The sequence below is a fragment of the Peromyscus californicus genome, unplaced genomic scaffold, assembly GCF_007827085.1.
Source record: "Peromyscus californicus insignis strain IS unplaced genomic scaffold, ASM782708v3 Scaffold_2__1_contigs__length_46816999, whole genome shotgun sequence".
Taxonomy (NCBI): domain Eukaryota; kingdom Metazoa; phylum Chordata; class Mammalia; order Rodentia; family Cricetidae; genus Peromyscus; species Peromyscus californicus.
Window position 1 is genome coordinate 35,805,928 of NW_026294540.1, and position 27,124 is coordinate 35,833,051.

General features: G+C 37.4%; 2 protein-coding genes across 3 annotated transcripts; both read left to right on the top strand.

Moving 5' to 3' along the window:
• Positions 1–556: 556 nt before the first annotated feature.
• LOC128120395 (olfactory receptor 7A17-like) lies at positions 557–27,124 on the top strand. 2 transcript variants are annotated; one of them, XM_052754339.1, is made up of 2 exons: positions 557–644; positions 25,330–27,124. In XM_052754339.1, the coding sequence occupies exon 2, from the start codon at positions 25,356–25,358 to the stop codon at positions 25,932–25,934; it is 579 nt and encodes a 192-aa protein (XP_052610299.1). In that variant the 5' UTR covers positions 557–644; positions 25,330–25,355; the 3' UTR covers positions 25,935–27,124. The 2 variants fall into 2 exon arrangements, with proteins under 2 accessions (XP_052610299.1, XP_052610298.1); XM_052754338.1 differs by lacking the exon at positions 557–644 and having other exon boundaries at positions 24,145–27,124.
• LOC128120396 (olfactory receptor 7A17-like) lies at positions 8,622–9,599 on the top strand. Its single transcript, XM_052754340.1, has one exon. The coding sequence runs from the start codon at positions 8,622–8,624 to the stop codon at positions 9,540–9,542; it is 921 nt and encodes a 306-aa protein (XP_052610300.1). The 3' UTR covers positions 9,543–9,599.

Here is a 27,124-nt window from a genome sequence, read left to right on the forward strand (position 1 = left end):
TTTGGTACATCTACACAAAGGAGTATTAATCAGCAGTAAAAAAAAATAATGGCATCATGAAATTTGCAGTCAAATGGATGGAATTAGAAAAAAAAATCATCCTTAGAGAGGTGACCCAGACACAGAAAGACAAACATGGAATGTACTTACTCTTAAGTGAATATTACATGTAAAGTAAAGGATAACCAGGCTATGATCCTCAGCCCCTGAGAAGCCAGGTAACAAGGAGGACCCTAAGGGAGATGCATAGAACTCCCTGGGAAGAGAAAATAGATGAGATGTCCTAGGTAAACTGGGGGTGGGGTAGAGGGGCAGGGATGGGAACATGAAGGATCAGGATGGTCAATCAAGTTGGGGGCAAGGTGTAGGGAGAGATTAATGAAAGAGATATCTTGATAAAAAGGGAGCATTATGGGATTAGGGAGAACCTGGTGCTAGGGAAATTCCCAGGAAACCACAAGAATGACCCCAGCTAAGACTCCTAGCAGTAGTGGAGAGGGTGCCTGCACTGGCCTTCCTCAGTATTCAGATTGTTGATTATCCTGATTGTCATCATAGAGCCTTCATCCAGTAACAGATGGAAGCAGATGCAGAGATCCACAGCCAAGCACTGGGCTGAGCTCTGGGAGTCCAGTTGAAGAGAGGTAGGAGGGATTGTATGAGCAATGGTGGAGGGGGGAGGTCAAGATCATTCTGGGGAAACCCACAGAGACAGATCACCTGAGTTTGTGAGCTCACAGACTCTGGACCAACAGCTAGAGAGCTGGAATAGGACCAACCTAGGCCATCTGCATTTGGGTGACAGTTGTGTAGCTTGGTCTGTTTGTGGGGCCACTAGCAGTGGGACCAGGTCCTGTCTCTGGCACATGAGCTGGCTCCTTGGAACCTGTTCCCTGTGGTGGGATGCCTTACCCAGTCTTGATTCATGGGAGAGGAGTTTGGTCCGGTCCTGCTTCAACATATTATGCTGTGCTTTGTTGACTCCCATGGGAGGCCTTATCCCTTCTGAATGGAGATGAAGGAGGAGTGGATGGGGGGTGGTAGAAGGGAGGTGGGGGTGGCAATGGGAGGAGAGGATGGAGGGGAAACTGTGAGTAGTATGTAAAATACATAAATAAACTAATTAATTAATTAATTAATTAATTAATTAATTAATTATAATACCAGACAACACATTTCCTTCAGAAATCATGAATCTCATAATAATGATAATGAATGCTGGTTGAACTGGATGATCCAAATACATCCATACTTATCACCCCAAAAACTCAACTCCGAATGGATCATAAACATCAGCAGAACACGAGATTCACTAAATCTGATAGAAGAAAAAGTGAGGGCATAGCCTTTAACTCAGTGGCACAAAAAGACTGAACATAAAACTGTTAACACTAAGATCAAAATTTAATAAATATGGCCTCATGAAACTGAAAAGACTCTGAACAGCAATGGACATTATTATTTCGATAAAGCAGAAGCCTACAGAGTTAGAAAATATTTTTACCAACTACACACTCATTGAGGACTAATATCCAAAATATATAAAACTCATAAAAGTGGAAATCAAGAGAACAAACATCAGTTAAAAATGTTGTATATATCTTGTTGCTTGAGTTTTCCTGCCTGGCCCACAGTCAGGACAAATCTCTCTCACCTGCCAGTCCCACAGCCACTCAGACCTGACCAAGTAAACACAGAGACTTATATTGGTTACAAACTGTATGCCCGTGGCAGGCTTCTTGCTAACTGTTCTTACAGCTTACATTAATCCATTTCCATTAATCTATACCTTGCCACATGGCTTGTGGCTTACCGGCATCTTCACATGCTGTTTGTCATCGTGGAGGCTGACAGTGTCTCTCTGACTCAGCCTTCCACTTCCCAGCTTTATTCTCCTCCTTGTCTCGCCTATACTTCCTGCCTAGCCAATGGTCAATCAGTGTTTTATTTATTGACCAATCAGCAACACATTTGTCATACAAAACATCCCACAGCAATATCTAAACAGAGAATTCTCAAAAGAGGAAACTCAAGCAGTTGAGAAACACTTAAATATGTTCAACATCTTTAACCATCAGGGGAATGCAAATCAAAACTACTTTGAGATTCCTTCTTACACCCATCAGATTGGCCAAGATCCATAAAACAACTGACAACTCATGCTGGCGAGGATGTGGAGTCATCCTTTGATTGTGGGGTACAAACTTGTATAGCCACTTTGGAAATCAGTATGGCAGTTCCTCGGGAAGTTGGGAAGTGATCAACCCAAGACCTATATAGCTTTCTTGGGCATATACCCAAAGGGCACTTTGTAGCTAGAGTTTTCCTACCTGGCCCAAGGTCAGGACCAACCTCTCTCACCGCCAGTCCCACAGCCACTCAAGTAAACACAGAGACTTATATTGCTTACAAACTGTATGGCCGTGGCAGGCTTCTTGCTAACTGCTCTTATAGCTTAAATTAATCCATTTCTATAAATCTATACCTTGCCACATGGCTTGTGGCTTACCGGCATCTTCACATGCTGTTTCTCATCGTGGCAGCTGGCAGTGTCTCTCTGACTCAGCCTTCCACTTCCCAGCTTTATTCTCCTCCTTGTCCCGCCTATACTTCCTGCCTGGCCACTGGCCAATCAGTGATTTATTTATTGACCAATCAGCAACACACTTGACATACAAACCATCCCACAGCATTTCTTTTTTTTTTTTTCAAAAAGAAAGGTTTTAACCTTAACAAAGCAAAATTACATATAATTTGGGAATTTGGACATAGCTTCTCTTACTACTTCCTGCTGGAGGGGGGCGCTGTATCTTATGGGGATACAAAGAAAATTTTAGGATTATGGAATAGTCCATGAGGCTGTATTGTCTGAGCCAGTTGCCTTCAAACCATTCTGGATGTTGGATCATCTGAGCCTTGGTGTCATCAGAGACCTTTCAGGGGGTCTTGGCTGGTCAAACCTGATGTATCTTAATCTGGAACAAATCCATAGCCCCTGACTTTATGTAGGAACAAAAGCAGAGTCTCCTTTCCAAAGCAACACATCCTTACATCCAAATTTTGAAGTCAAGGTGTCTTTAAAGTATACATATTGGTTTAACTCAGCTTCCTTTACAATCAAATATCTCTCTGCAGTTAAAAGACAACACAATCCAGATTCTCTGTGTAATATTCACCTTTACGTGGCTTCTTTTCTATATTAATTTTACTGTCTCTTTAAAGACTTTATTTTTTTAAACTATGTATTTGTTTATATAACTGTATATATCACCTTTTTTTGTCTCTTTCAAGCCTACGTATATTTTACACACATTGTAAACTATTACATCTGAATCTGTCTTATTGTGCATCTATTGCTTTAAACTGCAGCAGCTATGGCTGCTGGCTCTGCCCACCTCAGCTTCCCAACATGGTCGTGGTTTACCGCCGGCTCTGGGAGCTATCGTGGGTCTATGCTTTTATCCAAGCAGCGTGTAGCCCAGAAACATCTTTTTTTGTTTTGTACTAGCAAAGGCTAAATCCACCACACAGCTCAAAGTGCCACTTGCAGCACTTGATGCTACAACAGACATATTTGCTCAACCATGTTCATTGCTGCTCTATTAATAATATCCATAAGATGGAACATGGACCCAACACTACTTTGGTAACCAAGAACCTGAGATTAGATAGCCCACAGACATAGGGTAAAACCAAATACTACTGCTATATAACAAACAAATAAACAAACACTCAGACAACTGTGCCCACCCCCACAAAAAATCCATAGCAATATTATGAACGGTAATGGCATTCTGCTGTATTCATACATGAATACCTTGCTTAACCATCATCAGAGAATCTTCCTCTTGCAACAGATAGGAACAAATATAGATACCCACAACTCACACAAGTGGCCCTAATTAAATTCAGAAGGTAAAATATCAACAAAAAGACCTGAAAGCAGGAGGGAGAATTGCTGGGAAGAAGGGTTTCAGTAGAGGTGGAATAAAAGAGGAGAATATATATATATATGAAACTCAAAAGGATATAATTATATTTAATTATATATTATATGTTAATATATGTACTGTTTGCTAATCATATATATATACAGTAAATATTTAAATTATCATATATTTCTAAGACAAAGAATTAAATGGAAACACTAATTTGGTTAAACATTTGATATTAGTAATCATTTTGTAAAATGTAGCATGAAGATATGCATTATACATTTCATAGTTTTATATTAAGCAATCATAGATTAGTGTCTTATAGGAAAGATGAATATTAAAACATGGATTTATCAGTGGCTCTCTCCCAAACACAAATGAAGGCTTTGTAATTCATAGGACCCTGCAAAGATAGATTGATGATAAACTGGAGGTCCTTGAGCTGAGTTAGAATTTTAGAGCTTTGGACACCAGGAGAGTCCATGGAGAAGTAATAACATCAACAAATGATTCACCTGACAACAACTAGGTGTCTAGGGGAAATGGAATCAGCAGGAAAGAAATTGGTTTCTATGAAGAGCCACACCCCATGGGGAAATGATTGGCTGAATGGTGGAATAATGAGATGGAAATGTACCTAATGAGCAGATATGCATAGTTGTAAATACTGCCCCTGCTATAGTCCCATAGTGTATGCAGTTTAGAGTTGTACATTGCATTGTCATTTCCTTTAATGCCCTCAACGTTTCAGGGTTTGATGACTGTCTCCCTGCCATCTAATTACACAGTGTCGGTCCTCTGTCAGCCTTCAACGGGGCAATTTGTTCTTACACACAGAAACCTTCTGTTTAGACAACTCATCCAGGTGAGTCTCAAAGTCACCACAGCAAAGATTGTGAGGGACAGAAGACAAGATCATTTGCTTAAAGACCTCTGAAAGCCACTCCAGCCAAGCTGATCTGAGGGATGGCTCAGAGGTGACTGTGGATGTTTTCTTGCTTCTTCCAGGAAATCACCAGTTTGTGTAATTCATATGCTAGGATCAGAAGTAAACCTTCAAGTCAGCTATTCAAGATTATTGTTGACTGTGAAGTGGTAGCAATGGGAGCCAATTAAAATGAGAGTAGAGGGGCTTAAGGGGATTTTATGTAAGCAGGGCATAGTCAGGGGTCCTTGAAGTTCATTAGGGGGACAGGAGAAATTATGTATTACATATGGTGAGTAGGAGGAGGAAGTTCATGCATTACTTATTTCTGAGTTCCATTACTTCTCTGAGTTTCTTAGTATTATTCTCCTATAACTATTTCCTACTTATAAGCATATCAGTAGAATTGTTTTTATTACTTATATATTTTTGGAATTGCTAGATATTTATGGTTATACATATTAAAACAATTTCTTAAGTGAAATATGTCTCTGTTTTTTCTCCTGAGTTTCTCATCTCAGGCAGCCCACCGATGAACTTTAGCTTTATTTTCATTATTCAAGGTTTTAAAACTCAGCTAAAATGTGTTCTCACCACGTGCTAAATGTCCACAAATAGTATTGTCAGTGTGTATAACCAAGTGGCTTCAGTGGGGCAAAATATTAGAGGACCATTGTTCATTGAGTCTTTTAATGTAGGTTATTGCTAAGTAATTGACAGATAGATGGATACATAGATAGATACGTAGGTAGGTAGGTAGATAGGTAGGTAGATAGATGATAGATAGACAGATGATAGGTAGATAGATTGTAGGTAGGTAGATAGATAGGTAGTTAGGTAGGTAGATAGATGATAGGTAGATAGATAGATAAATAGATAGATAGATAGATAGATAGATAGATAGATAGATAGATAGATAGATGGATGAGTGGATAGATCACACTCAGTTATTGTTTTTTATTTTTATTTAATTCTTGATGATGAATACAAATCTTTAAAATAAAATTGTTTGTAACTCTTTCACTTTCTCTATAGCCCCTGACATTCCTTGTATACCATAAATTTTAATTTTCTTTTTGACTTTGTTTTTGTTCTATATAATGTACACATATTCTCTACCACTGTGAAAGTGCGAAAGTGCACAAAGCAGGTGAAGTCTAGTCACATAGCTCTTGCATCTGAATGCAAAGATTCAGCAGACAGAGTGTTCAATGTGATGGAAGCAGGGAATAGTCACATAGAGAATTGAATTAAGTGTGAAGGAGAAGTTTCCTGGGGAATGCAGGGTTTCAGAGAACATGTTGTTGAGAGGTTTTTGCATGTTGGAGGAAACAAAAGGCAAAACTGGAATATGCTTATTGGATTTTGCAAAGATTTCAAAACTGAAAGATTCAGAATAACACAGGAAAAAGGTCCATACTGTGACTGGGGCAAAAAGCAAGTGATATTAATAGGAGACCAAGAATCCCATGAGATCATGAGACTATGTTTTGTGACTTGTTTTCAACAAGTGTGTGCATTGATGTATGTATGTGCTTTGTGTGTGTGCTGTGTGTGTGTGTGTGTGTGTGTGTGTGTGTGTGTGTGTGTGTGTGTGTGTGTTCTATCTGGCTGTGGGGGTAGGTGTAGATTTGATAGGACAAGGTTTGTTGAATATATTCCAAAATGGTACAAATAATATAAAGGGCAGAACCCATTCAAAAAGTGACACATGTAAATAACAAAAAGGCAATTTCAACTGACAAAACATCTTTTCAGCCACATTAAGGTGCATATTAAACTAGTGATCAGAGTAACTACTAGTGTCTGCATGTTTCAGCAGCATCAAGGGTACTTTGTTCCTCATCATTTTCCCCTGCCACAATTCTGATCATATGTTATATTTAAAGACTCTATTTTTAAATTTATTTAAAATTTTTTATACAATATATTTTGTTACTATTCTTCCCCCTCCCATATATTTATCCCATTTCTACCTTCCCAACTCCATGTCTTTTGCCTTCTTCCATTCTCTTGGCCATAAACTTAATATACTCTGCAGTGTCTTCCTTGTTTTTCTTAGTGTTTTGTTTCCTCAGAGAAATACATCACCATTTGTGTTGCAGGGCATGCGGAATAACAAGACTTTCTCATACCAGAACCACCTGGGCATGGGGTTAGCCCACCCATATCAGTGACCAATCAAGAGAATGTGCCACAAGCTTGCCCACAGGTGAATCTTACAGAGGCATTTTTACAACTAATCTTCTCTCTTCCCAGAAATGTCAAGGTTTGTTTCAAGTTGGAAAAAGTTCAACCATCACAAGGGTTAAGTTTTAAGTATTTCAATGGGTAACTTTTCAGTAAAGCTGAGAGTGAGTGAATATTTCCACATCAGAGAAGGCTACGGTGCTGGGAGCCTTACTGTAGATGTGTTAGATGATCTAGGACAGATGTGTGAAGTTGGCACAAAGAAGAAACTGTGACCACCTGTGTTCAAACAAGTGGCCTTGAATAGTCTGGGCTGTTTTTATACACTTTTGTTGGTTTGCTTGAACAGTTTTACAATCAGATTTGTTTCCTTAAGTTTCTAGAAATGGTTAGTACAATTATGTTTGTTTTTTTTTCCTTCTTTCACCCCTGCTCCCCCTACTTTCCCACTGGTAACCGTTACCTATTTGATCTAGAGCACAAATGTTAGAAGCACAAGCAGTGTTGCAAGCCACAAAGAAAGTTTTCTAACTAGGCACACTTACAGATAGAACAGTTGGCAGCATTTGTGGATACAGCATCATGCAGAGTGGAAGATAGTTTTGTCTCTAGTGGTTAATATTTACATCTGGTAAGGTCTGGGTTCTCACAATCCACTCACCAGCCAAAGCTGGATCAAGTCATTATACTTTCTGTAGTACTCCATCTCCTCTGGGGATATACCAAGGTTTTCCATTTATCCTATAGACAACATAACTTGGAAACTTACTCTTAATAGTTTATCCCTTAAATGTTTATCCCTTGTCCTTATATCCATCTATCTTCTTACAGTGTTGGTACAGTTATTAGGAATGAGAGAACTGTGGATTTCTATGATTCTATTTCATTACCTGTCTCTAGATTGTTCCCATTAACTCCTGATATCATCTCTTTTTAGCATTTCTCCAAAGTGCCTGTGGTTAAAATCATTCTTCCCAGAACAGTTGTGCAAATATGTAATATTAAACTTATGAGCTACTGTGACTCTTTTAGGCTAGTTACAGGGTGCATTGGAAAGGCAACATCCTTTTCTTAAAAAGCCTGAATTCATGGTCACATTTGAAATATCAAAGGCTTTAGGGGCTGAATCAGGTCCACTGTGTATTTTTAACAACATTCCCTTTGGCTGACTCAGATGAGAGTCATCAGGAGGAAGTTTTCCTTTCGTAATAGCTATTTTATCTGTGACTGAGAAAGTGAAATTAAAGGTAGCCAGAAATATGGCTTGTATAGCAAAAGCAAGGAGAGAACTTAGCGCAAATGCTCCTGGAGTCAAGTCTAGAATTATGTAGCAAACTGTCCACAGGCTTTGCCAAATGGGCTAGATTCTCCAGGGTCTTGCCTTATTACTCAAAGTCGCATGACTCCCACTACTAGAGGGAGAACTAAGCAAAATTAAACACTCATGAAAAACTGAAGAATTCAGGGCTTGACTAATATGATAGTGTTTCTATATGGTTACATAATTTCATCATTACATTTTCTCTGTTTTTTTGTTTCATTTTGTTTTAATTTTTAGTATCATAAATGACATGGAGCTAGAGAATGACACACAAATTTCACAATTTCTTCTTCTGGGAATTTCAGAAGACCCAAGGTTGCAGCCTGTCCTCTTTGGACTGTTCCTTGCCATGTACCTGGTCACTGTGCTTGGGAACCTACTCATCATCCTGATCACGATCTCAGAATCTCATCTACACACGCCCATGTACTTCTTCCTCTCCAACTTGTCATTTGTGGACATCTGTTTCACCTCCACCACTGTACCAAAGATGCTAGTGAACCTCCAGTCACATTATAAGTTCATAATGTACAAAGACTGCATCACTCAAATGCTTTCCTTCATATTCTTTTCAGGACTGAACATCTTTCTGCTAACCATAATGGCTTATGACCGATATGTGGCCATTTGTCACCCCTTGCATTACACAATCATCATGAATCCCAGACTCTGTGTGTTGATGGTTGTGGTGTCCTGGATAGTAAATGTCCTGCATGTCTCATCACAAGGCTTCATGGTGCTGCAGTTATCCTTCTGCACAGAACTGAAAATTCATCACTTTTTCTGTGAGCTGAATCAGGTGTTACAACTCACCTGTTTAGACAACTTTGTTACTGTCCTTGTCATGTATCTTTTACCTGTGTTGTTGGCAGCTGGATCCCTCATTGCCATCCTCTGGTCTTACTACGAAATACTTTCCTGCATACGTGCCATCTCATCAGCTCAAGGGAAATACAAAGCATTTTCCATGTGTGCATCTCACCTCTCGGTTGTCTCTTTATTTTATTGCACAGGAATAGGTCTATATCTGAGCTCTGTTGTAACAGAAAATTCGCAGTCCACTGCCAGAGCCTCAGTTTTGTACAGTGTTGTCACTCCTATGTTGAACCCATTCATCTATTGTCTGAGGAACAAAGACATAAAAAGTGCTGTGAAAAAGTTTTTGAGGTAGAAACAAAATCACACCTGTTGAGCCTCAAAAAAAAAAAAAAAACACCCATGACTGCAGGATTCAGACCCTCAGGTCATATCTGAGATACATTGCTCTGATTGTAGAAGTAGAATATGCTCCTTCCACTGTGCTCTTGGAAGCTCTCTGAATATGGCTTCACTTCAATTTAAAGTCTTATTTATTCTTATTTTTCATTATCCCTGAAATATCCAACCTTCTCCATTATCTCATTTTCTATATTTTTCTAAAAAATACTTAAAATTTTTAATTATCTGATACCACATGTTTAAGTATAATTTATTTCAAATGACATATATAACAAGTATACTTTTACTTCTTTAAAATAGTAGTAAATTTTATTACTGTTAAGAAAAACCATACTTGGCACACAAAGCTCCATATATAAATTTATGGTGAAGGAAAATCACAAACTATGGTTTTTCAATATGTATTCTTCATCTCATAGTGTATAATTAGGTAATTGCCCTTTCTTGTGATATAATATTAGTACATTATGGCTGGAAGTTATATTTTATTCTTACACATAAAATCATGTTTCTATTTCAGCTCATTGTCCTGTATATAACATAGTCTTATCCAATCCAGTGTTTGAAATCTTAGCTATAGCAATGAGATAAGATATAATAGGGGTAAAAAAGGGGAAATGAAGAAGTCACACTCTTCCTCTTTGCAGATGACATGTTTCTATACTTAATAGAACACAAGACACTATAGGAAAACTTATTTTATATTTAATATATATGTCTAGTAAAGGGACAGGATAAAAAAAATCAAAGTAAAATTCAGTAGCTTCTATATATACCAATAAAGAACTTGGGTGAGCAACAAATTGGGGGAAAATATCACATTCATGATATGTACAAAAATAAAACACCTAGTAATAATCATAACCAAAGGAGAGAAAGACCTCTAGAACAAAAACTTTAAGACATGGATAAAAGAAAATAGAGATGATAGTGAGACCTCCCATGATCTAGGATTGGCAGAATTAATATAGTGAATATTGCCAAAATCTAACACAATTCCCATCAAAATTCCAGTACCATACTTCACAGAAATAGAAAATATTCAAATCCATGTGGAAACACAGAGTCACATAGACAAAGCTATTCTAAACAGAATGAACACTGATAAATGTATCCCAATAGAAACTTCAACCTACACTATAAAGCCATAGTGAAAAAGATAGCATTGTACTGCCATAAAATATACATGTAGACCAATGAAACAGTGTAGTGGTTTAAATGAGAATGTGCTCATAGGCTCTGACATTTGAACATTTCATTACCATTTGGTGATGCTGTTTGAGGAGGCTTAGGAGGTATGGCCTTGCTGGAGGAAGCTTCATTCATTGGGGGTAAGCTCCCAGGTTTAAAAGTCTTGGCCATTCCTAATTATTTCTCTCTGTTTCCTGTCTCTCTGTTTCCTACTCATTGTTCTGTTTCTGGTGCAATGCCTGCCACTTGCTCCCTTCATGGCCTCTTAAACAATCTGGGACGATAAGGCAAATAAAACCTTTCTTTTACATTGTCTTGGCCATGCAGTTTATTATTAGCAATAGAAAAGTAACTAATATAAGCAGAATAGAGGGCTGAGAAATGAACCCACATGGATATGGCAAGAACATTTGAAGCATGAAGTGGTAATAGTGATTGAATACTGTCACAATTACTGTGGGTTCCCATGTGTAACTGTGTATGTTGTTCAGCAAATATCACTCTTTTATACTTACAAACAGCCTCTGGATTTTATGGTCTTTATGGCCCCTCTTCCCTGAAGATCTCTGGGACATTGGAGGGGGGCATATAATGTAGATGACACATTTAGAGCTGAACATTCTTCAGCCTCTTTATCTCTGTATCCTGACCAGTTGAAGATCTTTGATTCATTGCCATCTACTGCAAGAATCTAAGCTTCTCTAATGAGGGTTGAGGGATGCTCTAGTATATGGGTTAAGTGAGAAGTTCTTTCTTCCCAAAATCATCCCTACAGAATCCCAGCATGGAGGTGAGGGTGTACATGAAGTCTAACCCCTAGCTAAAGAGGTATTAGGAAGGAGATGGAGAGTCATATTTCTTTAATGGTGTTACTCTGATGGGGCAACCATGCTCCAGAGGATGGCCACATACCCATGAGTATAATAAGTGCAGCATAAATTAGATTTGATAGATTATTTTTTTTAAAGAGAACACAAATTAGGGTGTATAGAGCTGTGATTGTGGATCTAGGAGGAGTTTGGGGACATGGTGAATATGGTCAAGATACATCATATGAAATACACAAAGAACTAATTTTTTTAAGAGGAAAAAGATGAGAAGTCTGCTCAACAAATGGTGCTGGCAAAGCATGATATCCACCTGGAGAAGAATGAAATTAAATCTATGTCTCTTAACTATATAAAGTTATGTCAAAATGAACCAAATCTACAAGCTGAAGTTATGAAACTGCCAGAAAAACATCGTAGGCAGAATACCTCAAGATGCAAGTATGTGAATCACATAAGTGCTGTGACAGTTAAGCATTTTGCAGAGGCCTCAGGGGAAGTTCAGGGACCATATTTGACATGAGTTAGACCCACAGACACAGAGGAAGCTCCACTTTTCCCAGCAACCTCAGCAGTAGTTAAAGACACAGTGTGGGCTAATTCTGAGTATGCATAAAGCATATTGGTCCTTTGAAATTCCCACATCTTGTAGCAATTTCAGAAGCTGTGGGCTCAGTGTGGGGATAGAATCTGGCTCTGGGAGGAGGGAGAACAGGGGAATCCGTGGCTGATATGTAAAATTAAATTAAATTATAAAATAAAAAAAAATCACAAGCCAAAAAAACAGCTGAATAAAGTTGCCTCAGAAAGAGAAAAAAAAAAGACAGAAAGAAAAACTCAAGCAACAAAACAACTCCAGATCCATGAGTCCCAGCACAGAAAAAGAAACAACCCCAAAATCTTAGACAACACATATTCTACACAAATCTTAAATCTCATAATGGTAACAAATGCTGGTTGAACTGGGTGATACAAATACATTCATACTTATCACCCTCACAAAACTCAACTCCAAATGCATCATAAACTTCAACATAAAACAAGATAAACTTAATCTTGAAGAAGAAAACATGGGGAGATAGCCTTCAACTCAGTGGCACAAGAAAAAAACTGAACAGAACATTGTTAGCACAGGCACTAAGACTAAGAATAAATATAACCTTGTGAATCTGAAAGTTTCTGCACAGCAAAGGACACCATCATTTGGACAAAGTGGCAGCCATCAGTCTGTGGAAAGATTTTTTACCAACTACACATTTGATGGAGCACTAATAAACAACATATATAAAGATCTAAAAAAAAACTAGATATCAAGAAAACAACCCAGTTAAAACTGGGGTACAGATCTAAACAGAGAATTCTCAAAAGAGGAAACTCAAGTGGCTGAGAAACACTTAAAGAAATATTCAACATCCAAAGTCATTAGGGAAATGCAAATCAAAACTATTTTGAGATTTCATGTTATATCCATCAGAATGGCTAAGATCAATAAAACAGCTGACAGCTGAGGCTACTGAGGATGTGAAGTCATCCACTGTTGGAGGGAGTACAAACTTATATAGCCACTATAGAAATCAGTGAGATGGTTCCTCAGGAAGATGGGAATCAGTCTACCTCAACATCCAGATCTGCCATTCTTTGGCATACGTCTAAAGGATGCTCCATCCTACTACAAGTACACTTGCTCAACTTTGTCCATTGCTGCTCAATTCATAATAGCCAGAAATTGGAAACAACCTAGATGTCCATCAGCAGAAGAATGGATAAAGAGAATGTGGTACATTTATGCAATGGAATATTACTCTGTCATTACAAAATGAAATTCACTAGGAAAAATCATCCTGAGTGAAGTAACCCAGACCAAGAAAGACAAATACGGTATTGTTATTGCTTACATGTGGATATTAGCTCTTAATTCAATGATAAGCAAGCTACAATTCATAGAACCACAGAAGTTAGGTAGAGAGTAAAGACAAGTGGGGACATATAGTTTTTCTTAGGAGAGAGAAATGAAATAGTTATGGATGGATGATGCAAGGAGACTGGAATGTGAGGATCAAATGGCAGGTAGAAGGGAGGAGGGGAGCATGGGAGGAAATATGAGGAAAGACTGCTAAAATTAAGGGACATTTGAGGGGTAGTATGGAAACCTAGTATAGTCGAAGCTTCCTAAAATATATACATATATGGTGGTGATCTAAATGAAATTGCCAAATAGTAGAAGAGGCAGAGCCACAACTCTTGTCACATATGAATCTTCCATTACAGGATGAGTTACATCTAATTGAATTGTTGGCCAAAGGGGTTTTATGGGAACCCCCAAACAACCGACATTTTTGTCAAGTCTGTATGTGTTCTGCACAAACTGATAACAAGGTTCTAGTTCTGAAGACCACACCAACACAATTCATTGAACATAGAGAAGTGGAGCTTGTGATACTTAAAGCCTTTATCCCTACATGCTGAGTTTTTGTTACAGGAAGGTACTCTGCATTCTACTAAAGGAGAAGCATATACACCAACCCAGCTACAAACTTTTTGCTCTGCAATAGTGTCCTGCCTTCAAGATATGTTAGTGCAATAATGGCACAAAGCTTGGAATAGTAGTCAAACAGTATCTGACTTATCTTAAGGCCCACTCCATAAGATGGAACCTATACCCAACACTATGCTGGTAACTAAGAACCTGAGATAAATTGCCCAGAGACCTAGGGTAAAACCAAATACTAATGTTCTAAAAACAAAACAGACAGATAAACCCCACAAAGGCCAAAAAACAATGTACCAATAAAATGACTCCTAATGACATTCTGTTGTACTCATAGATGAGTACCTCGCTTAGCCCTCATCAGAGAAGCTTCCTCTTGCAACAGATAGGAACAAATATAGAGACCCACAGCCAGACAATAATCAGTGTGAGAGACGTTTGCAACACTCAGCCTTAAACAGGATGTCTCTATCAAATCCCTCCCTTCAGGTCTAAGGGAACTCAATGGGAGAGGAGATGGAAGAGTGTAAAAGCCAGAGTTGATGGAGGACATCAAGGAAACAAGGCTGTCTACATTAACAGGATAAATGACTCTATGGACTCACAGAGACTGAGGCAGCAAGAACATGGGTCTATACCAGAAGGGGTCCTAGAGCTAAAAGAAGAAGAGAACACATGCCCCCTGACCCAGTAGCTATCTCCAATTGACAACCACTTGCAAATGAAAACCTAGTTTTCTCCAAAGGAGTCTCATTGGGGAAATAAACTACTTTTAAGGGTAATCTGCCTATCTAGAAGCAGGTGGCCAACAGAAAATGAACCCAACAGCATCTTTGGAGGTTCCTTGTCTCATACTGTTGTGTCTGGACTTTTTGTTTATCTTATTTTTTTAAGTTTTATTTTCACAATTTAATTTTATTTTATATATTTTTACTTTTTTCCTCTCTTTTTACCCTATAGGCATTTTGCATATATATCATGGCCTCTAGTTTAATGTTCATATAGAATTCCTGAGTGAGTGAATGAGTAAGTCTCTTGTGTCTACTCCTTGTGACCTTTCTTGGACTCTTTTCCTTCTGTTTGTTTTGTTTTGTCCTATTTCAATGTTTCATTTTTTTATATTATATTATGATATTATTATTCCTTGGAAGCCTCTTTGTTTACTAATGAGAGACAGAAAGGGTGTGGATCAAATGGGAGGAGAGACAGAAGGAACTACAAGAAGTATATAGAGAGGAAACCATAATCAGGTATTAGAAAAAACTATTTTTGATAAAAGGAAAATAATAATATATGAATATGCAGCAAGAAAACACAAAGAGTAGAATAAAATGTCAATTCAAGATATGATATGAAAATAAAATTCAACAAAGAGGCCGGGCGGTGGTGGCGCACGCCTTTAATCCCAGCACTCGGGAGGCAGAGCCAGGCGGATCTCCGTGAGTTCGAGGCCAGCCTGGGCTACCAAGTGAGTTCCAGGACAGGCGCAAAGCTACACAGAGAAACCCTGTCTCGAAAAACCAAAAAAAAAAAAAAAAAAAATCAACAAAGAGATGGTATTTCTGAAAAAGAAAAACTCAAACTTAAATGATGCTTGAAATGCAGAACTCAGTAAACCAAATAACAACCCCATCAGATAGCCTCAGCAATAGAATGAACCGTGCAGGAAATGCAAAATTGGGGCCAGAGAAAAGGTAGAGGAATTGAATTCCAAGTAAAGGACAATTTTACATTTATGAAAATCCACAAACAGAATATGGGTAAGTTTTGGACACCACAAAAGTCCCATCTTTTGATTATGGGTATAGAAGAAGAACATCATAGCAAATGTGTAGAAAATGTCTTCATTAAGACCATAGAAGGAAATTTCCCAAACCTAGAGAAAAAGATGTCGTCTCGGTTACAAGCCTACAATATCACAAATAAATAGATGCAGAAAAAGAACCTCCTCTGTGACATATTATAGTTAAAGCACTAAAATCACAGAATAAACAAAGGCTGTCAAAACCATAAAAGAGACAAGTCAAGACACTTATGAAGGCAGGCCCATCTAATAACACCTAATTACTGAAAAAAATCTTTTAAAGCCAGAAAAGCTTAGAAGTATGTATAACAAGTTCTGGATGATCACAACTGCCAACTCAAATTGTTATACAAAGAAAAGAACTATACACTAAAATTGAAGAAGAGATACAAAGAAAAACTTTCTATGACAAAAACAGATTAAAAGAATGTGTATCAACTAAAGCAGCTCTACAGAGGATACTGGAAGGAATACCTCCATCTGAAAACAGCGATAAACACCTGAAAGGTTACAGGACAATTCTAAAACAGTTTGTCAAGAGAAGTCCATGAAAGCAACACAAAGCAACAAAATGATATAAACTAATGAGCCCTGTTTGATAATAATTCTTTAATGATCTCAATTTCCAATGAAGAGACACAGACTAGCAGTTATCTTTAGAACAGAACCCATCTTTTTGCTGCCTATAAAAGACATACCTCACTATCAACACTGAACACTGCTTTGGGGTAAAAGGACAGAAAATGGTGTTTCAAATGAATGGAAGTAGGAAACAAGGGTGAGTAGCTGTTCTAATATCTGTCAAAAGAAACTTCAAATAGAACTAGTCAGAAGAAATAAGGAAGGTCACTTCATATTCATTAAAGGAAGAACTCACCAAGAGGAGATACAATTTTAAACACATATATATAAGAAACAATGTTGGCACCAAAACCTCAGAATAAGCCCACACAATGAGAGTAGCTAACCAAAACATAGCTAACATCAAAAGAGTTGACAGGAAGAAATCATCAAAATCCAGGCTGAAATGAGTGAAATGGAAAGGAAAAAAAATCAACACAAGGAATCAATGAAGTGGGTTGGTTCTTTGAAAAGATTAACAAGATTCACAAACTTTTAGGGAAATTAACTAAAAGAAAGCTATAAGAGGCCCAGACTAATAAAATGTGAGATGAAAAGGGAGATTTTGCAATACTTGATCCTAATTTATGTGTAGGAGAACACCATATGCTTCAGTGCCACACCTATGGTGATTATATCTTCCATCATTCCTGTCACATAAAAGATTAATGAGGAAAAACTTTTTTATTCTGTAAAAAAAAAAATCAAACTCATGGGTTAAAACAATGTTTTTATCATCTTGTCTTCAAATTAAAATTACAATGCCAGAAATTAGCCAACTAAACTCACAGTGCCTTTCAATAATTTTGCAGTATGATCAAGTATGATTTATTTAAGAAGGGCATGGTGATCCATATAGAAATCCAAGTACATGCTAAACCATCAGTTGAATGTAGGAACTGCATGATCATTTCCGTGGGTGCAGAAATGGTGTTTGATAATATACAATCTTCTGATGAAAATCTCAAAAAGATCATAATAGAACAAATGTACATCATCATGACAAAGACTATACAATGATTCACTGAAATCTAATATCATATCCAATAGAGGGAATCTGAAGGCATTTTTTTTCTGAGATTTGTACCATGACAGTATGCTCACTCTCACCATTAACAATACACCATGATCCCTGAAGCTGTATACAGAACACATAAACAAATGAAATAACAACACACAAATTAGAAAGAAAAAAAGCCTATTTACTCCGTTTGCTGGAAACCTCATAGAGATGAAACAAAAGACTTTCCCAGAAAAAAAAAACATTAGAATTGCTAAAGCAGTTAAATAGTAGGGTACAATACAATGACAGAGAAATAAGTATCATATCGATATACAGCTAGTAAAATAACTGAAAAAAGAAATTGAGAAATTAATACCATTTTATAATAGCTACCTGAAACTAATATTGTAAACCTCTATACTCTAAGCCAAACTGTCCCATCTTCATGAAATCAGCCATGCCTACTTGCAAGAGACCATCATGATTAGGCCTATAGACTGCTGATATTCTCTCCAAGAAGGAAGTGGCAAGGAGGGTCTCACTAGAACCTTGCCTTAATACCAGGCCACTTTTCCTAGCCATATCTATGTAATTCTGCCATAAATATATGTGGTCTTGGGGTCTTGGGGATTGGCTTGAGTATATAGGATGGGAGAAGTTAACTGAGGGGGATCTCTCCATTTGTCCGGCACAAGAGAGCCATCATCCATGTTGCATACACACTTACACAGCAACTGTTTTAGAGCCCTTTAGAGCACACTCTTGCCCATAACTTCTTACATGCTCTGTAAGTTAGCCTCTAATAACCTCATTGGTTTTTTAGAGTGAACTTGGGTGGAATTCAACTTCAGTTTGTTCTTGGCATCTTAGGGGGTAGTTAGTATTATTTGGCATCACCCACCTCCTCAAAGGAAAAAAAATCTTACAAAAACTGCCTAGAATTAAATTTGGTCAAGAAACAGAATTATCTCTACAACAAAACCATAGAACATCAATTAAAGAAACTAATGAAGTAGAAGGAATACAAGCATCTCCCATGCTATTAGGTTAGAAGCACTGATATTGTCAGTGTTCACACCTTGCAAAAATGTCTTCAGAGTCATTTCAGTTTTCATCAAAATACCAAATCTATGGTTCACTGAAATAAAGATGGCAACATTAAAATTCATATAAAGTGTGAAAAGACACCACAAAACCTAGACAACTGTGAATCTTAAATATAAAGCTAGGCACAACAAAATATCTGAATTTTAGATTATCACAAAGCCATAGTATCAAATACAGTGCGGGACTGTCAAAAACACAGACTCAAAGACTTCTGGGTAAGATGGAGGATTCAAAACCAAGACAGAATTTGTTGATTGATTCAGAAAATGCCTCCATCAGATTGACCTGTAGATAAGTATGTAGGATATATTCGTGATTAATGACAAATGAAGGAAGGGCCAGCTCACTGTGGGGATACCACCCCTGGGCAAGTGGTCCTGTGTTGTAGAAGAAAGCAGACTGAGAAAGCTATAGGAGAAAGCCAGTAAGTGGCCTCCTTCATGGTCTCTGCTTCAGTTCCTGCCTCCAGATTCTTGCTGCCCTGACTTCCCTCTGATGGACTGTGATTTGGAAATATAAAATGAAACAAACCTTTCTTCCCAAAGTTGCTGTTGGTAAGGTGTTCATCACTACAACAGAAAGCAAATTAGAACATCTGGTATATATAGACAGTAGAATACTCCTTGGATTTAAAGAAACAACAAAAATCCTTCATCTGGAGCAGGTGGATGAAATTAGATGATGTTAAGTAAAAGAAGTGAAGCATAGGAAAATAACTACAAGCTCTTAGTCAAATGTGGAAACTAATATTGTTGACTTCATATGATTAAAGGGTAAAATAATGGGTAGAGACTGGAAGCTGCAGGAAAAAATGGGTACACACAGGGTTTTGTGATGCAATGCAACAATATAGGTAGATGAGATGTGGCATGTTCAGAGTGGTGTCGTCATAGACTGACAATACAAACAGACAAAACTAGTAGAGTGTAATAGAGTGATGATACTACATTGATACTAGTAAAATGATACTAGTAAAATTTACTGTGGATTTCAAAATAGGTAGAAAACTACTTGAAATGTTCACAAGAATAACAAGTAAAAACTCTGAGATGACGGATGGATAAAAGAAATACAGATAATTATAATTTGGTCTGTATTTGTGACTTTGTCTGGAAACATGTGTTCATGTTTCCTCAGGAAAAGTTCAGTCAATGGATCTGCTGTCAGTGCCCTACCTGAAATGAAGAGATAGATGTTTGCTCTCATCTTTCCAAGAAGAGTTAACACTACATTCTGAATGAGTCCAGCTAGACAGATCATATAACCTTTTGAGTCCCATTCACACCAGATCAAAAAAAAGTCCATATCAGTACAGACCACAAGGAACAGAGTCTATAAAACCTAGAAAGTAAAGTTCCTGCCCCTCAGGATAATGTGAAGACATGTGTTCAGTCATTGAATATTTCCAAAGGTAAGTGCTTTGTAAAAAGGTACATGAAGCCAAGGATCATATTGATCATGCTTTTATATTAGGACATGACAAATAAGCCCTTTACAGAAGAGATAAGAAGTTGAAATTCAGGTGACATTGGAGGCTATGTCCTCAGCATGAGTGAAGGCCATGGGATCCAATTAAAAGTAGTTCTTTAGTGTTAGATTTTGAGCAAAATTTCATTGAGGGTGTTGATAGGGTGTCAGGAGATAATATCACTTGGAGGCAGATGGTAAAAGACAATCAGCAAGAAAAAAATTTCTCTGTGCATAGAAACATCCCATTGGGAAATGTTGTTCCCAGACATGAAATCATAAGAGAAACAGTGAAATGTACCTAATGAGCAGACATTCAAAGATGTAAATATATCCCTTTTACATTTGCTCAGCATGTGTAACCTCTTTCTGCTCAGAACATGGCTGTTTGCATTGGCATCACCATTGACTCAGGGAATGAAGATTGATCTAGTCTTACTGTCTCATTTTATTATATAACTTTTGTCTCCACTGTCAACCATCTGGAGAATTTAGAATTCCACACAGAGACCTCCCATCTTTAAACCACCCAGGTTAGTGTGGAAACATGGCTAATATGGCAGGAAAAATCCTGCGACAGGGAAGAAAAAACATTTCCCTACAGTTACCTTAGAACCAATCCAGAGCATCTCAGAGATGCCAGATGGCTATGGCTATTTACTGGCTTGTTTGATTAACTCAGTTGTATATTCGCCATAACAGAAGGGGAAAGGGACACTGAACTCAGTGGGGCAGAGTCTACATTGAAGATGAACTGATGGCGATGGAAGCCCAATCAGGAGAGGAGTTGATAAGCTTCAGATGGCTGAGTAGTACGTGTGTTAAAAATTCTGTGGTTAATTAGGTGGAAAAGAGAAATTGAGTACTGCATTCACAGAATTGTAGAACAAAGTAAAGGGTATGTCTGCATTTTGAGCTGGACAACTGCTTAAAGTTACTTTTTATTATATTATATTATATTATATTTATTATATTATATTATGTTTTCTAGTTGCCATAGCTTCAATGTAATCTCCAGTTACGCTTTATATACCTTTGGAGTGCTTTTCTTATTTTGCTGAAATGTTTCTATCTTCTTACCTATGAATTTCTCACATTAGTCAAGATGATTTTATCTACCATGAACATCTCCTTATGTTCCCATCTAATGTACTGTTTAATTTGATAATGATGTCACTATTTCCCAAGTTTTTCTAAGATGCGAACTAGAGGACCAATTTTATGTTCCTTCTGTAAGATTGCCACTGATGCCATTTTTTTTTACTTAATCATTGAAGCTTTTCAACTCCATTAAGATACAACATTGTCATATGTTAAATGTACATATACTCTGAGATCATTATGTACTGAACTTCTGCTGTAGACCACACAGTGAGTGGACTATTGTGCATTACATTCTTTAAGTGTAGTTTATTGTCAAGTAAATCAGCAATCTCCACTGGTAGCATTTGATTGTTAATACTATAGATGGTCTTTAACCTAATTACTGATGCCACATTGGATTTTGGTTAAGCCTGTTTTCTATTGTTGTTTAGAATTCACTGGATTTTGCACTTTTCCTTTGACATTCTTGCTATGTCCCACGCCCTTTTCTTTCCTTTTATCCATGTAATGCAGAAATATTCACACAGCACAGTGAATCTTCAAAGTAAGCAAAACAGTGGAGTGTCTGCTCATGCAGATCTCACTTTAGGAGGTTGAGTCACAGCACAATGGAATAAATGAAGGTACACACATGCCCTAAGGGTTAGTTGCAAAGAGTTTCAAAGGACATGTTCTGGGGGCATCTTTGCATGTTGGGTGGATGTTCTGGGGGCATCTTTGCAGGTTGGGTGGAGCAACAGGGAGAACCACACTATGCCCTTTGGATCTGGCCAAACAACTCAAGCTGCACTCACATTAGGAGATAAAAACAGAGATCTGCTGTGCTCTTGTGAATAAAAAAAATTACTGATAGTTCTGTACCTGTTTGTGTGGTTTTGTTCCCCACAGAATGAGAAATAATAATTGAGTTCCCTATGGACTCTAAAACATTGATCTTAAAAGCAGAGAATAGAATATAGTTTAACAGAAACAGAGTTGTGGAATAAGACTGGGAAAAGGTTGATCAATGGCATCATAGGGATATGCATTTTGGTGTTCTTTTGCCCAGTAGAGAGACAAGAGTTAAAAAATAATAAGTTAAATTGCATGTGAAGGACCCTCACAATATCAATGTCAGGCAAAACCCAGCACACAAAATCCCACCCCAAGCTGAGGAGCTAGTGGCAATTGATGGCTGCTAGAGGAGGAAGAGTCAGTCTTCTCTGAGGATCCTACCACTTAGAGGTTACCAGTGATGCATTAGATGGTCCCACACCCATCCATATACTTACAGCACTAAGTGGAGTTGATGGGTTTCAAAAACAGAGCACATTAAGTTTGGAGGGAGAAGTGAGGTTAGGGAGAAGAGAAGAGAATGAGGGTGGATTTGACCAAAAGAAATTATATACATAAATGAAATTCTCAAACAACAAAATATCCTGTACACTATATTTCAAAATACCTTCAATAACATTGCATAGTCTTAGTATAATTAAGCAATATGTAGTTGAGATGATTAGTACACTCATTAGCTTGTTTTGATTGCTACACTCACATGCATGCATGTATTATATCTTCATACTGTAATCCAGAAGAGCATGCCATTACTATGCTCCAATAAAATTACAACACAATATAAATTCCAGTTAGTCAAATTTATATAGAAACTGTAGAAAAAAAGCACACTTAAAATATTCAGTATAAAACCCTCCAAAATTCTGTAGTTATTTGTATATTTCTTTTCAAAAACTTTATTTTAATTTATTTTATTTAAATTTTCTTCGTACAATCTATTTTCCTCATGTTTTTCCCAGCCTCCATATTTTTTTTGTGGAGGGAGGTTGTTTAATTTTATTTTGTTTGGGCATGTTTTATCTTATTAGATTTTTGTTTGTTTTATTCTTGCCTTTGTATTTTTACCCAAATGCAAGTTCAGCTATTATGGCATCACTCTAAAAGATATTTTTACTTCTATATTGTATATTTTATTTTTGACATTTTACTGTTTTTTTAATCCTATAGGAGATAGGCTTTTAGTTGAAGTGCTGATGAAATAGAACTTTCCTTCATTATAAAGTCTCCAGAAACACATGACCATATAGGAACCCTTCCCCTGCTGCTCCACCCCACCCCACTCCCCACATAAGGATATCTAGCTTGTCTTATCTATGTCTTTGTCTCTCATGCTCTCTCTTTCTCTCTCACTCCATTACAAACTTTTTTTATTTGAAGTACCAGCTTTCTATCTTTTTGAAGACTAGTGTGCCCTTTGCCATCCTTCATGTATCACCTAACATCCCCATTTCTAAATACTATGCTATTCCTACACTTACAGGTGCATATATATATATTGCATATATATATATATATATATATATATATATGTGTGTGTGTGTGTGTGTGTATGTGTGTGTGTGTGTATATAAGCATATATATGTATATATAAATGTATATGTTATGGACCAGGAGACACACATAAGGGAATTTGGATCACCTCACTATGTTGGACTTCCCAAGCTTATCAATTTCCTTGCAAGAAACACATTTTGATTCCAGTGGCTTGCTAACCATATTTTCTTTCTAATCATGTGACATGGGTTAGGAGGTCATGGTTTTAATGTGGTCCTCCTGGACCACAGCATGATACAGAGGTAGACCGTTAAACTAATGCATCACAACAACAAATAGATGCTTTTCAATTTACAAGAATGTAGTGTTACTTTTAGTACATTGACAGGATATAGACTAACATAGAAAACAAACCTCTTGGCATGTAAGTGAGGGGGATTTCTAGATTGGGTTAACTGAAGTGGACAGGCTTTCCTTAAATGTAAGTGGCACCGCCTGTGTGAATTCTGCATAAAAAGGAAGAAAATGATCTGAGCACCAGTATTCATCTCTATCTGCTTCCTGATCATGGATGCACTATGACCAGGCATCTTGTGATTCTGCCTGCCTCTCTTTCTCAGCCATGATGTGCCCTCAAACCATGAGCAAATAACCTTTCCCTAAGTTAATATCTTCAGATATTTTATCATGGCAATGGGAAGATAACAAATACACAGAAAATTTTGCAGCCAAGTTAAAATTAATGCAATGACATACGACAGTAGAAATGTCATTGTGTCTTGCTATTTCAACAGCAATAAAGCTGCTTCATCCTGCAGTATATTTTTTTGTTCATTCTCCTAGTCACACTACCTTTAGGTTAGACTTACACATTAAAACAAACACCTTCCTCAGAGCATTTCACTGGCTGTTCCTTCTGCAAGGCACATACTCCATTAGGTAACATAGCTCCCTATTATCTTTCTAGGGGTCTCTTTTCTCTTGTCTTTTTTTTTTCACCCACATGCTCAGTACAAAATAAATCTCCCTATATACCATCTCCTATGTAGCTTTGTTTCCTTTCATAGTAACTGTCACCAACTTACATCTTTCTTACACTATCACTTTAAGTATTTATTTGTTTTTATTTGTTTGTGTTATTTCATCCTCATGTGATTTGAGAAACATTTGTATTCTGCACTGACCAATTCTTTCCTGAGAATTGGCTCCTATACTATCATAACTAATTTATATTCCCAAATGTATTCAAAAGAGATAGTTAGCATTTAAAATTCATGACCATTCAAAACTCAGCCAGGAAAAGGCAGAGTGTGGTATGAAGTTTTTAAATCAGATGTGAGATGTTGCAAACTATTGCAGATCCTATTCATATCTAAAGTCTGCAATTCAAGTCTTGGATACAGGTTTCTCTAAGGTTTCACAATTGTGTCATGTATTTTCATGCCCTCTCTCTTTTCCTTAGTTACATCCACTAAATGGGGCCAGAGAATGACTCACAAATTTTACATTTTCTCCTTCTTGGAATTTCAAAGAACCCCAAACTGCAGCCTTTCTTATTTGTGCTGTTTCTGGCCATGTACTTGGTCACCATGCTTGGGAACCTGCTCATCATCCTGGCAACAATTTTAGGTCCCCATCTGCATACACCCATGTATTTCTTCCTGTCCAACCTATCGTTTGTGGATGTCTGCTTCACTTCTACAACTGTCCCGAAGATGTTGGTGAATATACACACACAAAGTAATGTCATCACATATAGAAACTGCATTGCCCAAATGCATTTCTTTATACTCTTTTCAGGGCTGGAAATCTTTCTGCTGACTTTGATGGCCTATGACAGATATGTGGCCATCTGCCACCCTCTGCATTATACTGTCATCATGAGCCCTCGACTCTGTGTGCTGATGGTCCTAGCATCCTGGATCATGAATATCCTTCATTCCACAACACAAAGCTTAATGACATTGCGACTCTCCTTTTGTACCAACTTGGAAATTCCACACTTTTTCTGTGAACTTAATCAAGTTGTACACCATGCTTGCTCTGACACCCTTCCCAACGATGTGGTTATCTATTTGGCAGCTGTGCTGTGGGCTTGCTGTCCCCTGATGGGCATCCTTTACTCTTACTGCAAGATAGTTTCCTCCATTCATGCAATTTCATCACTGCAAGGGAAGTACAAAGCATTTTCGACGTGTGCATCTCACCTATCAGTTGTCTCTTTATTCTATTGCACAGCCCTGGGTGTTTACCTCAGTTCTGCTTCAACAGAAAATTCACAGTCAACTGCAAGAGCCTCCGTGTTGTACAGTGTGGTCACTCCTATGCTGAACCCCTTCATCTACAGCCTTAGGAATAAAGATATAAAGAGGGCACTGAGAAACATATTGGGATGGAAGGAATAGAATATTCCTTTACTTGGGTGCTGAACATGATTATGTGTCCATGATCACACAGCTCAGAGTTCTCTGATGGGATCTTGAAAGTGGAATGTGCTTCCTCTGTTTTATCACTGGAGTTTCTCATTCTTTGTTTTCAGCTTCTCTATACAATTCAATCAGGGGATCCACTTTATCACTGTCTGCATTCACTATAACATTCATTTCTCTCTCTTTTGTCCTTTCCCAAATTTCCCAACATTTTTCTCAATCTTTGAATCAAGAAATATTCATAAATCCTCACTGATCACAGAGAATAACGTTTAGAAATAATTTCCTTGCAAGGGACATGTGTCAGACTTAGAATTTTTAAATTTTTATTTATTATTCATGCATGTGTGACTGTATAATACATACATGCTGACCCACATGCTGTGACTAACATGTGGAGGTCAGAGAACATTTTTGTGGAGTCAGTTCTCATTTCTCACTTTTGTATAAGTTCCAAGGATTGAATTCAAGTCATCAGAATTTCCCCGCAACTGTCTTTACCTATTTTGCTATCCCTAGACTCAGTAATTTAATAAACAATCAGATACTAGAGTGTTTCAGTGGTCTGTTTATCATTCCATGGTGTCTTACTAATAACTATCTTTCATAATAATATAAACAATAATATATTGGCATGTGTAATGGTTTGTAACTAGATTTTGTTCATATATCTAGGATCCCATATCTATTTTGACACAATGTCTGTAGTTCCTACCATAATGTCTGGTAAATGACCTAAGGGTTGTCTAATCCATGTCCTTTCAGAGGCAAATTTTTGTGTGTGTATGTGCATGCTCACACATGTGCTTGCAATATAGAGATAATTTTCAGTGTTAATATTGATATGTAAATGGTAAACATATTAGTGTTATATTCTGCTTTTTCCTTATGCATTCATCCAATAAATAATCACTCAGGTGGATCCCCTACCTTAATTACTATGAATATTGCACAATAAGCATGTGTAAGTTTTTTTCTTTGTTGATTTCATTTCCTTGTTCCCACAGTTACTATCATAGATATGACATTGTACCATAATTTTTCTTGATGTTGCCATTGGAAGAGCTGAGTAAAGAATTTCTTTCCATCATTTCTTATTACTATATGTTCAGCTGTAATTTTTGCAAAATAACAAAATAAAATACAATGTGGTACATGAAAAATTA